At 32.8% G+C, this 15,435-nt stretch overlaps 2 protein-coding genes and 1 long non-coding RNA gene across 8 annotated transcripts; 1 reads left to right on the top strand and 2 right to left on the bottom strand.

Annotated features, from left to right (window-relative positions):
- Positions 1–1,903: 1,903 nt before the first annotated feature.
- LOC111991708 (probable serine/threonine-protein kinase PIX13) lies at positions 1,904–5,276 on the bottom strand. The gene is made up of 6 exons (XM_065775408.1): positions 5,261–5,276; positions 3,895–4,730; positions 2,812–2,953; positions 2,551–2,684; positions 2,177–2,300; positions 1,904–2,022 (listed from the first exon to the last, which is right to left on the bottom strand). The coding sequence occupies exons 1-6, from the start codon at positions 5,274–5,276 to the stop codon at positions 1,904–1,906; spliced, it is 1,371 nt and encodes a 456-aa protein (XP_065631480.1).
- Positions 5,277–5,399: 123 nt separating this feature from the next.
- On the top strand, positions 5,400–6,170 carry LOC112036610 (18.2 kDa class I heat shock protein-like). The gene has a single exon (XM_065775435.1). The coding sequence runs from the start codon at positions 5,572–5,574 to the stop codon at positions 6,037–6,039; it is 468 nt and encodes a 155-aa protein (XP_065631507.1). The 5' UTR covers positions 5,400–5,571; the 3' UTR covers positions 6,040–6,170.
- A 1,897-nt stretch (positions 6,171–8,067) lies between these two features.
- On the bottom strand, positions 8,068–10,238 carry LOC136068349 (uncharacterized). Of its 6 annotated transcripts, none has more exons than XR_010629712.1 (4): positions 9,990–10,238; positions 9,459–9,512; positions 8,806–8,847; positions 8,068–8,570 (listed from the first exon to the last, which is right to left on the bottom strand). It is a non-coding gene; the product is annotated as an uncharacterized LOC136068349 (long non-coding RNA). The 6 variants fall into 6 exon arrangements; XR_010629713.1 differs by lacking the exon at positions 9,990–10,238 and adding an exon at positions 9,882–9,983 and having other exon boundaries at positions 9,459–9,509; XR_010629715.1 differs by lacking the exon at positions 9,990–10,238 and adding an exon at positions 9,882–9,983.
- Positions 10,239–15,435: the final 5,197 nt, after the last annotated feature.

The raw sequence follows: 15,435 nt of genomic DNA on the forward strand, positions 1-15,435 counted from the left end.
TACAACAAAATCAAGTATGAGTGTAGGAGATGAGTGTGGTTAGCATCTAATCAATAATTTCTTATGTATTTGGTCTGGGAGATGAGTGTAGTTATCATACCTTCCTTTGATTTAGCTCATTACAACAGCAGTAGCAAGGTTTCCATTTATATCAGACACGGTATAAGAAAAAGAATCATTCTTTGTAGGAGTGAACCATGACCTGGCTGACCAAATATAACATACAAAAGTAGATCAGCTTTCCAAAAAATTTCACTTATAATATATATATATATGCTTAATTATTATATTCAACTATCACATAACTCATAGCATTGATGCCATCATACACGTCAACTATCAACATACAGGATTCATCATCACACATTTGTCTGCACTATGCACAAAGCCCTCTTAGAATAATAAGTTCCATATCCAGTCAGAGGATTTTGCTTTTTTATAATGCAACTGAAGTATTAACTATGCCACTATAAAGTGATCAAAAGATTCTGCCTGTCTGCTAAATTTTCAAGTCTTAATCACAAAAACAAAAACAATTTAAAGAACCAAAACCAATTATATATAAAGAACTAAAATCAATCATATCTCTGATTTCAGTAACTGTGATTTGAGAATATGGAATCAATCACAGGGTGGTACCATAGTCACTATTTACTGCTTTTGGCTCAATCATGGTCCACGGTACAAATCTCTTGCACAATCTTCCTTTCAACATTGTTGTCATGAATATTGTATGTGTAGTTGACTAGCTATGTTAGAACTATCTATTATTTCGGTTTTCTACTCATATATTAACTAAAACATCCACCAATTACATGAAGTGCTAACACTGGCAGTGTGGCATTATACTTCTTCATAGAAAGGGAATCAAATATCTAACTAGAATTGAAGAGAAAAAGGAAGAATAAGGGGAATAAGGCTGCAGAGTTGTTTTCCAAAGAGAGAAGAAAGCATCATGTAATGTCTTAAAGGCTTAATTCAAAAGGCTCATGCTAGAAAGTGTGAAACACAAATGATGATATTCATTTACATAGATTTTCACTTACATGTCAACTTGGTGTGGGCCTAAAGCCAAATCTAGAACCTACAATACTAAGGATAACTCAACAATAGCCTCAGATTCTTTTGGCCCTCTCCTATCCAATTCAACCCTAAGACCCTTGCATTAAAATGCACCTTGCCTGCAATACGATCAGAAAATCAATAATAAGAACACCACTTTTGATGACAAGGCATTGACATAATTTAACAAAAATGTCAAAGCTATATACAATTTCCAATAAAATAAGATGACTAAATTAAAAACCCAATTTGGAAGAAAGAATTAAAAAGCCCAATTTCAAACCCTAGGTTTCAAAAATTAAAAAGTAAAAAGGGTTTTGATCTACCTGCCTGAACAGAGGAGCATGCACCAATCAAGACCCAAGATCCAAGAGCTTGCATGATCAAAACCCACGGTCAAAACCTAGGAGCATGCACCAATCGAAGCCCATTGTAAGATCTGACACAGCTGAACAGAGGAGGAGCAACAATGACTTTCCTCCTCAACTTGGATCTGCCACGGTTGTCTCAAGCAAAGCCCAATGTCGGAGTGAGTGATTTTTGAGAGTTTTGGGAGTGAGAGTGAGTTCTACGAGTGAGAGTTAGTTTTAATCCATTTTGGAATGTTTTTTTTTTACTTATTTGGTGTTAGAGTAACGGAAAACACTGAGGTGGGTTACGAAGCACTCACGGTTTGAAACATAGGTGGACAAAGTGTCAAAATTCAAACCACGGGTAGGCACATAGAATTAGAGACAAACCACAGATGGACAAAGTGTAATTATCCCTATATATATATATATATATATTTTTTTTTTTTTTTATTGAGAAACAGGAAGCACCAAGTTGATTCAGGTAAGTTTCAATCCATTAGATTTTGTTTCCCACTCGGATGATTTGTATCAAGTACCCATGAACCTGTTAGTATCTCAACTAAAACAACACCAAAACTATACACATCGCTCTTGACGTACAGATGCCCTATATAATCAGCATAACATATTGTCATGGCATAGCTTTTAAAACATTCAGGGTTAAGTAGCTAAAGTTTGCCAAAATTTAGGTCAAGCTTAAGCCTCACCCTCATTTGGCCTTAAGAGCACCAAAAGTCCAAAAGTTTTGGCAGAAATAATACTTGTGGCTAAATACTCTGGAGCTACATAACCATATGTGCCCATTACTCGTGTTGTCACATGTGATTGACTAGCTGATGGACCCCACCTCGCCAAGCCAAAGTTTGGTATTTTGGCAGAATAGGACTGCAATAAAACCAAAAGTTAGACAAGTTTAAACTTTATTTGTGAGACATTCTTTTTGTGACCAAGGAATTTTTAAACTTTTTAATTCCATGACGTGGCGGATCAATTGTGAGAGGTGGGTTCATAAAAGGGAAAATGGGTGTGCATAAAGATGATATAATAATCAATGGGCTAGGGACAGTAGCAATATATCATTTCCTTGTGCATCTCTTGTAGTTTGATAGTTATTCACTTTTCAATAGAAATTTACCCCATCCAGCAGTATATTGGAGGATTTAAAACCTCTATGAATAACTTGCTTATCAGATGTGTGCAAAAATGCTAGGCCCCGAGCTGCTCCAATCGCAATCTTAAGCCGTATATCCCATGGAAGTGGCCGAATACCTGAGCCCCCCTGCATAAATAAAAGAAGTGTGAACCAAATGTACTTTTATATTTGAATCACATATTCACATTCATAGCACATTCCCTGCACATATGGACAATAATAGAATTCAATTATATTTTAAGCTCTTACTTCCAAACAGATGGTTTGCTAGGCTGCCTTTTTGCATGAATTCATAAATGAGGAGTAACTCTCCGTCCTCCCAGCAGTAGCCTAACAGCTTGATTAGGTTAGGATGAGAGAACCTTCCTAAGAAATACACCTCTGACTGCACCAATAAATTAGCATCGAGATAAGCATACATATTTAAAATGGTTTGAATGTATGTTAAAAAGAAAATTACTGAAACATCTAACCAAACTCCAAATAATGCATGTGTGTGTGCGTGTATTCTAAACCAGAATAGTATTGTGTACCCGAGACTTAATACCAATGAGGAAGCTGCAGTTCAGCCAAAGTAAACCAAATCACAACTGAATACATTGTTTCCTCTCTCTCTTTTTTCTCTCAAATTATTTACAGTATTTAAGACACAGCAAAATAACATATCCAAAGGTTTCTTATGGATATAATATATCAAAGGGTTCATTCTAGTTATCATCATAAAATATATCAAATGGTTAATTAGCAATGTTTACCCAACCATCCAAATTAGTGTTAAAAATCTAACAAATTAGTGAGTTGGTTAGGGTGGACATTGCAAGTTAATGAAAACTAACACATTAGAGCATCCCACCACCTAATCAACCGACTAATTTTCTAAGTTTGATACTAATTTTAAATAGCATAGTAAACATTACAAATTGACCTCGAATCAGGGTGTTGATTACAAGAAAAATAAAAAATGATGACAAACATTGCAATGAGCTTATAGTTTTGGGTGGACAGTTGTAATTAACCCAAACAAGAAAGAGAAGTTGCCAATAAGATCTTACATGACTACAATTGAAAGTGGTTTATACTATTTGCAACTACCTTTCCTGTCCAATTACCTTTCGCATGATCTTTTTCTAGAAGTGGAGAAGGGTACATTAAAAAGAAACAAGCAATGATGAATATAGCAACAACAAGCACAATAAAAGTGCAACTGAGAGGCCTAATTGGATTTACAAGAAGCATAGTAAAAGTGCAACTGAGAGGCCTAAAAGAATTCAAAACACATGAACTTCACAACTATATATACTTCCCTAGCAAGTTGGGTAGAATTACCTGCCACTCCTTAAATCCATGCCTGCTCTCGGGGCTCGTTTCTTTGACAGCAATTACCATCCTATTTCCACTCTTGGATTGCCCCTTATCCTTGAGCCAACCCTTAAAGACCTGCCCAAATCCTCCTTCACCAAGTATTGTATCAGGTCTAAAATTCTTGGTTTTTCCACTCATGGATTGCCCTTTATCCTTAAGCCAACCCTTAAAAACCCGCCCAAATGCTCCCTCACCAATTACTGTATCACGACTAAAATTCTTGGTTGCAACCTTTAATTCTGTAAAACTAAAGATCGTCAACTTTGGGGTGGGCAAGATCTGACCAAGTATTATTTCATCATTTTTGGAGCTACTACTGTCTGTTTCAGACCTAGCTGGTGGGAATAGTGACGAAAAAGAGAATTGTGTACGAGGTGATTGGTTAGACTCTGAACAGCTATCGTTGGTCTCAGTCTTAGAAATGGTGGGTGGGAATATTAATGGAATGGAAAAACTTGTTGTTATGGTAATGGAAGGATTTGTAATTATTATCTCATAATTTTCAGGACTGTCTGTAGCAGACCTGGCTGGTGGGAATAATGACACTATGGAATTGGAATTATGAGAGAATCTTGGAGATGTTTCGTTGGATTCTGAACTACCATCATTTTCACTATCTGTATTAATGGCTGGAAAGATTGATGGAATGGAAATTAGGGAGTTTGGATTTGTTCCATTCCTTATCAAACTAAAACTGCCGGACTTTGAGTTGGCTGGTGGGAAAACAGAGTACTCTACTAGTGATTCACTTCTTTCTTCCCTTACTATACTAACATAGTCCGAGTTGTTGGCAACAAATCCTGCAACCAAAAATTACGAAATATAGAAATGTTAAAGTTGAAACTATATAGTATTCAGTCATTAAATTTTTCTTGTCTGACTCAAAATTCTTTACAAATTTTTATTTAAGGGGTCAAAAAAAATTACATTATAATATATATATATATATATATATATATTTTGGGCTAGTTCAGGGGGTTCATTTGAACCCCCTGAGCTTAATGTGGAGCCGCCCATAATTTGTATTCCACGTTATAGGAGATTATATTAGTTAAACTTGTTCCACCACACACTTTTGGTGCGATGATTACTCCATAAATAAAAGTAGAACCGTTATTTTGTATAAAAAAAATATTAGTTAAACTTGTGGTTAGATTTATTATTTATACGAACGGTGGAAATATCGAGTCGTTGCGCACCAAGAGCGTGTGATATGTTTCCATGTTTTATTTTTTTTTTGTTGGTCGGGTTTTTTCTCAAAAAATAATGATAATAATAATTATGCATTCACAAAACATTGGATGACTAATGGATTAGGCCCAATACGTACGGGTATTTGTGGGCATTGCGGCACAACTAAGTACCCACTGGGCTAGATTCGCTAGGTCCAACAGAAGGTTCGCAAAGATGCTAGAGAAACTAGAAAGTTCATTGACAAACAATAAAGTTCGGGAACGAGACCAGAGGAGACAAACAACTACTAGAATTCGCCAGAAAACACTTGAAGAATCCTCCAAGAACCTATAAATACACAAAACATTCTTTCTTTTCAAACCAATCTGAACTCGCAGGTGTCATTGTAAGATTTCCTATCAAACAACAACTTCTAAGGTTTTCTCTTAACAATAGTTAGTAACTAAGATGTCTCTGATTCCAAGCTTCTTAGGTAGCAGCCGAAGCAACATCTTGGATCCATTCTCGCTCGAGATTTGGGATCCATTTAAGGATTTTCCGTTCTCATCTGAATCTCAGTTTGCAAAAGAAGCTTCTGCCTTGGTTGACACTCGCGTGGATTGGAAGGAGACCCCAGAAGCCCATGTGTTCAAAGCTGATCTTCCTGGGCTCAACAAAGAGGAGGTGAAGGTTGAAGTTGAAGATGACAGAGTGTTGCAAATAAGCGGAGAGAGGAAGGTGGAGAAGGAAGAGAAGAAAGACACGTGGCATAGAGTGGAGCGTAGCAGCGGCAAATTCTTGAGGAGGTTTAGGCTTCCTGAGAATGCAAAGATGGATCAGATTAAGGCTTCAATGGAAAATGGTGTTCTCACTGTGACGGTTCCTAAGGTGGAGGTGAAGAAGCCTGATGTCAAGTCCATTGAGATTTCTGGCTAAATTGTGATTTTAGTATCTATAGTGCCATATGTAGTAATTAATATATAAGCACATGCCTTAATCTGTGATTGCAGAATATTTCAAAAATAAAAATTTTGATTGCAGAAAATAAATAGTAATAGTTCTGGGAAGGTGTCTAGTTTTATGTTTGTTTGATAATTGTCATGATGTGTCCACCGACTACCTGTCCGGGGAGTATGTAAACGCTTTGGTTTGTTTTGAAANGGCATTAACTAGAGGGAACAAATTTTGTTCAAAGTGCTTTAATGGAAATTTTATGTATGCCAACATGCAAATCTATGAATAAAGTATCAAACGACGGGTGAAAAGTTTCATTTGTTGGTGTATGTATATCTCTAATATCTATAGTTGTAAATCAACTTCTTTGTCTTCTTTATGAACAATTCGAACTCAGCTGTTTATATTCATTTATTTACGACAAATTTAGGAAGAAACTCAAATATATTTCTCCTATAGCTTGATATAGAAGAGTAGCAATGTAGTATAGTCGTGTGAAAGATGTGATATACAAATGGGGTTGGTCATTGCTCACAACTTGCAAATCTGATGTAAATAAAATTATATATATATATACATACACACATACATATATATGTACACACTCTCTGTCTCCTAGACACAATTGTAAAGTTGTTATTTACAATTATGTATTTTGTTGGCTTTTATTCCGTGCTAAACTTGATTGTAATCACTTTCAATTGTTCATACTTTGTATTGTTTGTGAGATTTGTTGTAAGGGTTGTGTGATAGATAGAATGTGTGAAGACTCAAGCATTTGGAGGCTGAAGGATTCTCGCGGGTATGTCACGACTTAGCTTCCCGTGAAGTGAGTCATGTGCTTTGCACATGCTGAAATACGAAGAGTCAGGCCAGGATGGAGACAGCTGTGTCTCGCGAGAATCTCGCAGGTAAGGCCTTTCTGCGAGACACTCGCGAGACATTCTGTTCTGCCAGCCTGTACTGACTGACTCACACTTTTTGTACCTATCCTATATATACCCTCATTACCCACAAATGTTGAGAAGTACTTCAGAGAGAAAACCCTAGCCAAACACATTGGGAATTAGAGATTGTCATTCCCACCTTTCTCTATACACTTGCTTGTGGTATTTCCTAAACTCTTCCCTCTCTATTTCCATACCATTGAGAGGTTGATAGCCCAAACACTTACCTCACCCTTTGAGTGTGTTGAGTGACGTTTTGGTGCTGCTGGGAAGCATTGGAAGAAGCCTGGAATGGCAGATGCAACATGGAGCTTGTTGCCAGATCCAAAGAGCTAGACAAGACACGGTTCCGAGAAGCCTTGTTGTACTCGAGTTTAGAGGGCTTAGGTGCATCGGGTAGATTAGGCTTGGAGGGTCTCTTACTAACCCATGTATCCCAACTGATTATTTAGTGGATCGATTTCCGCTTGGAGGGTGGCGGAGAGGTTTTTCGCCGAGTTCTTCGATTTCCTCTTCGAAAACACGTCTTGGTGTTTTCAGTGTTTGCATCTTTCTTCCCTACTCTTTTATATTCCATTATACTGCTGTGTTGCTTAGTTTATGGACTAGAGTAGCTTATTTACTTATCCACTCGCATTTACACTATTCCGCACTTTGTATTAAGTTAGTGTAAAAACTATCGAGCCGTAACTTTAATTGGGGGGTCTAAATTGCTCTTATGTTTTCAATGCATTTCCAAGCTTTCAACAATGAAGGAAATATGTGGATTTCTTTTACTATTTGGTTGAATCACAATAGAACAAAGTCACCTTAATATTTTACTGGCTAAAAGTGAAGTGTTAGAATAAAATTGTGGGCTTTGAATTATTATAAACTAGTCGCTAATCCGTTCGATGCGCGGGAAAGCTATTGATAATTTTCTTAATTAAAAAAAAAATCAATATCATGGTATAAATTATATACCCAACTAATAAAACTTATCATTTACAAAGTAATAAAATCTATCACATACAATGAGATATCATGATAACCAAGTGCTTGAGATCATATTTAGAAAATATATAACTGATTCAATACAATTAATTACACAAATATAGTTAATTCCATACTTGTTCAATCAAATATCTTTCATAAATTACATTAATCATTCTTGATGTCCAATATGGATCTAAATTCTAACATTGCTAGTACAAAGATGCTAGACCTCAATGGGATTGAAAAGGCAACATAATGCCAATTTACACAATTGCTGAAATCATCACTTTTCACTATTTTGAGAGAGAGAGAGAGAGAGAGAGGTGGTTGTTGTGTTGCATCTCTTAAGAACTTGAATATTTTTTGAAACTGAATATTTGCATCGCTTAAGAAGAATCTACCTTGTACATTTTTTTTGATATGTAATTGACCCATAACAAAATAGATGTACCATATTTAGAGTATGCACATTTGGGAGGATAAAAGTAAATGAAAATGAGAAAATAAACCCACCTAAAGTTTTTTGCTCTTCCTCTCGATGTTGACTTTTCCAGTATCATCCAGAATCAAATTTATGTACTCCTCAAAGCCCTATAAGGCAAAAAAAAAATAACATTTAAACAAATTTACATGAATTCACTTAAATTGTGAAAGATGCTAAAAATTAGGTTTATATCAACCTTTTAACCAAAATTCAACAATTTAATGATCGCACATAAATTAGCAGTTTTGCCATTGTTAGTTGCAATATATATCTTTTTTATTTGAAAAAAATATGGTGCAATTTTGACAATCAAATTTTACTCAAAAGCCAAGATTAGACAACCTCAATCCTGCATTGCTCTAAGAAATCTGTAGAATCCTTACCCTGAAATCAAAAAGAACATGGTTGTAATAGGAGGCAAAACAAAAAAATTACTTGTTCACAAAGATTTTAAGATGTAAATTTGACAATTCCACCCCTAAACTTGCTTAACATACATAACATATAGCAAAAATACTCATCATAAATGTGATTAAAAAACTCAAGCACTAAATTACAACCCTTTGCATAATATTTTCTTAATTAAAAAAAAAAAAAAAAAAAAAAACTATCTTTAGCATTTTATCTTCAAAACATTATAACGGAGAATGCTACAAAAAAAAAAAAAAAAAAAAAAAAACTATCTTTAGCATTTTATCTTCAAAACATTATAACGGAGAATGCTACAAAAATTTGGAATGATTTACCTATTACTTGCTACTCCATATAATTCAAATCAAGATGTTTGATTTTTCCCCTCATCACTCAAATAGATTATCAACTAAAATTTTAAGAATAGCATTACATGCAAAACCCAGAAAAGCCCAACATTGAAAAGGACAAAATCAATAATTAAAAGTCTCTAAAAAACATTACCACTATCGTGCAATATCCAATGAGAAGCAAATATACAACAAAATACCATTAAATAGAATAACACATCATTAAGAATATACCTTCTTTTCTTTTTAAAACTTCACCATTTGGCATCGGTGTGGACGCAAAAACTTCTTTGTACACATGCAAATGGAAATGCAAGTTATAAGTTGAAGGAGACAAAAAGGTTAATAACTACGTAGGTTGTCAAACATGATCAATTGAAAGCATTAGAATATATGTTTTAAGGGTAACAATTCCTCAAATTCAATTTGTTCAAGGAACCTATCGAATCAAAGGCCAGTCCTACAGATTATAAAGAAAATTAAAATAAAAGACATTGCGATGGCAAGTTATGTCTACCTCAAGCAATGTGTTCCAAGTTTGAGTTTTGAAATCAACCTAACCCACCTCTCCCAAACCTTTTTTTAATTTAAATAGTAACTATCTACCACATCAGTAACATTAATCATATATAAACCAAATGAGTTAATAAAACATACCATATGTAAACAAAAGTTAAAGAGAGACAAAAGCATTAAGAGAACAAAATAAGCAAACTTGTATCATTGAGGAAGACCAAAATATCTTGCAATGAAAAGCAAGCATACTTGTACCAAAACCACCACAATGGTGGAAGCTGTGACTTTTATTTCCTACCCAATACCCCTTTTTTTTTTATAAGAAAACTTGTACCCCATTTAAGATAGAAAATTTTAAGTTTAAAAAAAGTAAAGGGAAATCACCAACCCAAGTTGAAGCTTAATCCTATTTATAGTGAAGATGCTAAAATAACCACTACTTTTTGGGGCTAAAATTAAACCCATTGGTTAAAGCTTTTTAAGTTCCAAAAGTGGTGTTTCCCCAATAGCCCAAGCAAAACAGAAACATGCCTCTGTTTGAAAATGAAAGTTTCAGAGACAATATTTAATAGAAACAGAGGTAATATGTTTTTCCTACTAATCATTTTTTTTTTTTTTTTGTAATATGAAAGTTTAAGAAACATAGGTAATATGAAAGTTTTCACTTAACTGTATTTTGTCCAAATAGAGGTAATGTTTTGCCTATTAATCATCCAAATAGAGGTAATACGTAACAAAAACAGAGGTAATATGAATAAAGCAAAATAAAGATGGTTAAACCCAAAAAGCTTTGTCCTTTCATGTAATACCTAAGCAGTAAACAGAGGTAATATACCCTTTTGCCAAATGTTGATTGCAGATTTTCTAACCAAACCTAAAATTTGCAAATCAAATGGCAGAGAACCAAAGTTTGATAAGTCTGATTTATGGTTTCAACAACACATCAAACCATAACAAAACCAATTACAACAAAACTTAAATCTCACCATAAAACCATAACTGAACCAACCAAAAAAAGAAAACAAAATGAAAATTAAACATGCATAGCAAAATGAAAAACACATAATCATCACAAAGCAAACAAAAAATCAAAATTAAATTGCTGAAAAACCCTAACAGAACAAAAGGGAATTGCTGAAAAACCCTAACAGAACAAAAGGGCCTAAAACAAAATTGGGGCAGAAAATTAGTAATTCAATAAGACCCAAAACTCTAAGCAATCTTTTTTGTAATTTTCGTAATCTATAAATAGCTTGACTTGAGCCAAATAGGATTACAAACACGTACCAAGCTTTAGAGGTCAAGACTTGAGCCAGCAAAGGCTATGAATAGAGAGAGCTAGAATAAGAGAAGTGGGATGCTCTGAGAGAGCCAGAATATATCTAACATCATTCATTCAAATATTTTTTTATTATCTTCTTAAAGTGTTACTAATCATATTCATTACGATATCGTTTCTAAGTGTTTTTTTAGTAAAATTTGTTATAGTTTTAGCATTTTTCCAAAAAAAAAAAAGCATATTACAAAATAAAAAGAATATAGTTTTGTTATAAAAAAAAATAATGATATTAAATACTAGTTAAATATTATTTAAGTGATAACAAAAAAAATCCCATTTAAATATATCGCCTAAGGCCTTCAAATTTGTTGGGCCGCCCCTATACCTATGTCGTTGTGATAAGGAAACTGTGGATCATCTTTTATAGTTTATAATTATACATAAAAAATACGTTTATGGATCGAGTAATAAACATCTAATTTGCATGAATTTGACATGTGTTTTAAAAACATAAAGAACATCCAGTTTAACTGTTAAAGAGTTGTGTACATTCTTTGAGAAATCATATATTTTGAAAATTTTGTGTACGTTAAATATTTAGAATTATGTACGTTAAATCTATAAAATTGTGTACATTCTTAAACAAAAAAAAAATGTGTATGCTGATCGTACAAAATTGTATATATTTTGTGTACTTGATTGTGAATAATAGTGCACATTTTAAAAAAAAAATTAAGTACATTCAATTTTTTGAAATGTGTATAGAATTGTGTATATTTTTTTTAAAAATCGTATTTTTTGAATGAACAGAATTGTATACATTCTTTGTAAAATAGTGTATGTTAAATGTTCATAATTGTGAGCATTTTTTAAACAATTAGTGCGTTAAATGTAATGAATTGTGTAGATTTTTTGAAAAAATTTGTGCATTGAATGAACAGAATTGTGTAAACCTTCAAAAATTCTGTATGTTGAATCTACAAAATTGTATACATACTTTGAAAATTTGGGTACGTTTACTATAAAATTATTATATATATTTTTTAAAATTTGGGTATGTTGAATGTATAAAATAGTGTATATTTTTTGAAAAATTATATATGTTTGATAAAGACTGTGAAGAGATATATCTCAACATGCAAAGAGGATAAAAGAATTAAAGTATAAAAAATGTTTCTATGTGAAGGAAATATGCAACATTATTCACATCCATGATAGAAATAAAATCAAGAAATGCTTAAATCATACAATTGTTGAACATGTAAATATCCATCGTCTAATGTTGTATTGTAAAGTTACACCATTTACTACTCTTAACTAATTAGTTCACAATATATACAGGACAAAATTTAGCTATAAAATTGGTTGTAGCCATGCTATAATTTTACTCAATATTTTTCTATTAGATGTGAATTTTGACAAATCCATCAATAGATTTCATCTTTTTCTTATATTCTTCATGTTTGCAAAATTTCTAGAAAATTAAAGGTCAATAGCTATGTCATCAATAAATTGTTTAAATTGCAAATTTTTGTAATTTAAAATTATACAAAAAATATAAACTTATAGATCATATAGTAAATAATATCCGATTGACACAAAATTTGACATGTATATTAAGAGCGTAAAGAACACGTAATTTAACTGTTAGATTTTTAAAATATATAATAATGTTTATTTATTGAGGAAAGTTGTAGCCTTAAGTTACAACTAATTTTGTAGCTAAACTTTGTTTGTGTATATATATATATATATATATATATATATCTATATATATATAATGAAGGTCGAAGAGGGAGACTATACACAACATCAACAACCAAGATAATCATAAATACCATTTACGAGTTCTAAATTTCAAGATCATAGTATCTTAGGTTTTAATTTAACTTATTTTAGAAATGTTTTCTATCTAGGTGTGATGCATGGAATGACTCCACTAACAATTTCAATGCTAGATATCTCTGACGACACATAAGGATCCTTCACCATAGAGGGTGATGATGGTGGAGTTGCGACTTTTTTAGCATTAGTGACCATAGTACTTGATTATCTAAATTCGGAATTAGGCATCATATGTCATATACTTCCCAGTTCTCTATCCACCTTTGCCATTGAAGTTCTAGCATTTGTCTCATCTTTAAAAAACTTGAGAGCCAAATTTAAAAATTTCACCACACATTCCGGAGGATAAGATCTCATTTGCCTATCAATGACTGAAAAGATCATACTAGATTTACACGCAACAGCCAACATTAACCCAAACTAGATAGAACCCTTTTTCTTTAATATAAACTACGAGATGCCATTTTATTACATAAATTTAAGCCAAAGTATCGAAAGGATCAAATAATATGAACTATGTCTATATGCCAAAATTATCACAGCTAATAGAGAAGTAAATGAGTGTTTCACATGAGGTCGAAAGTGAAGATTAGATTTTAAAGGATTTCAATGTTTTATTGAAGTTAAAACAAAAATTTGCAAATAGGATGTCTCTTACAATGTTTTTGCCATGTGAGATTGGTTGCTTCCCGCTCAGGAGTTCAAGAAATACAACACCAAGACTATAAACATCACTCTTGTTTTTTAGTTTACGAGTTAAGAAATACTTCGGATCAAGGTAGCCCTAGAAATTTAATTCAAAGAATATGAGAATAAAGAAGTAGACATCATTTACATCTACATCTCCAATGACATAATATTAAGTTTATTTCATCTAGTTTGAGTTGCATTTATTTATTTTTATGTTTAAAATTGTAGTATAAATTTATAATTTAATCAAATGGTTAATTGCAAAAAATCACCCTCAACTATAGGGATTGCCAGTAACCAATAGCTCAACTAACACTTAATGGGATGAAGACTAAGGTTGTAAATTCAAAAACTATTGGGTACGTGTGTAACTTACAAATCAATATAGTCTCAACTGGACAGTTCAAATAGTGTACTAAAGTCAATGTTTTGTGTGTGCATGGTGCATTAATACAATTGTTAAGGTTAATGAATATTGTTTTGTGGCCAGCCAATTTTGTTGTCCAAATTATGTACCTTTATTTAATTATGAATCCTATGTGAGTGCAATATTCAAATTGTGTACTTTTGCAGCCAACTTATGTACTTTTACACCACCAAATATTATTAATTAATTGTATCTAACTAACCAATTGTGTCTGAATGCAATAATCATTTTGCTTACACCAACAATAACCATTTCACCTACGCTTACAATAATGATTTCACTTCAAATTGTTGCCAACTAGATGCATTCAAACAATCTACATTAGTTTCATTTGGTCAAGTTTTGTCATTTGTTGAGCCAAAATGGTATGTTTAGTTGAAGATATATTCAATTAAATAGAGAGAGGCAAAAGGAGAGAGAGAGAGAGAGAGAGAGAGAGAGAGAGAAGAAGAAGAAGAAGAAGAAGAGCTCCAAAAATCTAAGGATCTGTTTGGTTGGAGGGGTGGAAAAGTGGGAGGATGGAAAAGATTTTAATTTCTCTCCTTTTTATTTGGTTGGGGGTGAAAAAGTGAAAGGATGGAAAAAAAATGAATTTGTATAAATTTACCCATATACCCTTTTTTTAAAATGATATTCAATTAAAACCAAAAAAAAAAAAAAAGTGACAAACAACCAAAAAATACAATCACCCAAAAGTCTAAACCAAAAAAAAAAAACAAAACAAAGCAAACACTATCACGCTCACAGCCTAAGAAAAAAGAAAAAAGAAAAAAAAAAAAAAGGAAGAGGCAACGTCCAGTGGAAAGCAGAAGAAAAAAAAAGAATGAGAACAAAAAGCAAACGTTTATTACAATTGGAATTTAAAAAATAAAATAAAATAAAATAAAAAAGGTTCAACTTACAAGCCCATGTGCAAGTTGCAGATGAGCATTTTTGTCATTCAGCTATCAGATTTTCCCCTTCAAGTTTTCTTCACATTTTGGGGAGAAAACTTTTTGGTGGGCTCGAAGAGAAAAAACCCAAGCCTCACTATCATTTTCCCCTCTCCCCCTCCCAACAAAACACCCTTCAAAAAGTTTTTCCTCATTTTCTCTATTTTTTTTCTATCCTCCCTAAAATTCACTCTACCAAACACACCCTAAGAGTTATATAAAAATGAGCAGAGGTCTTAGTTAAGGGGACCTACTTTTCCCTTATAAATTTCTTTCCAGCTTTAGATCTTTCAATAATAACTCCCTACTCCATGGACTTATTCCAACTTCGTGAACCCTCCCACAAATTTTTTTTTATTTGATTTTATAGTGTATACCAACTTTTTAATTATATTTACATTGTTTATTAAGTTACAAGAAAGAGTCAACCTCTATTAAAAAATACTAGTTTGAGATACACGTGTAAGGCACGTGCTGGCCACTATAAAGATTAACAATTAAGATAAGATTTAGAATTAATTT

This window comes from Quercus suber, unplaced genomic scaffold, assembly GCF_002906115.3.
Source record: "Quercus suber isolate HL8 unplaced genomic scaffold, Cork oak 2.0 scaffold_111, whole genome shotgun sequence".
Taxonomy (NCBI): domain Eukaryota; kingdom Viridiplantae; phylum Streptophyta; class Magnoliopsida; order Fagales; family Fagaceae; genus Quercus; species Quercus suber.

Coding starts and splice junctions, on each gene's coding strand:
- LOC111991708 (XM_065775408.1), bottom strand. Junction 2,954..3,894: donor ATGGATTTAAGGAGTGGCAG/GTAATTCTACCC, acceptor TTATTGGTGCAG/TCAGAGGTGTATTTCTTAGG. Junction 2,301..2,550: donor CCAATATACTGCTGGATGGG/GTAAATTTCTAT, acceptor GTTTTATTGCAG/TCCTATTCTGCCAAAATACC.
- LOC112036610 (XM_065775435.1), top strand. CDS start 5,572: ATGTCTCTGATTCCAAGCTTCTTAGGTAGCAGCCGAAGCAACATCTTG.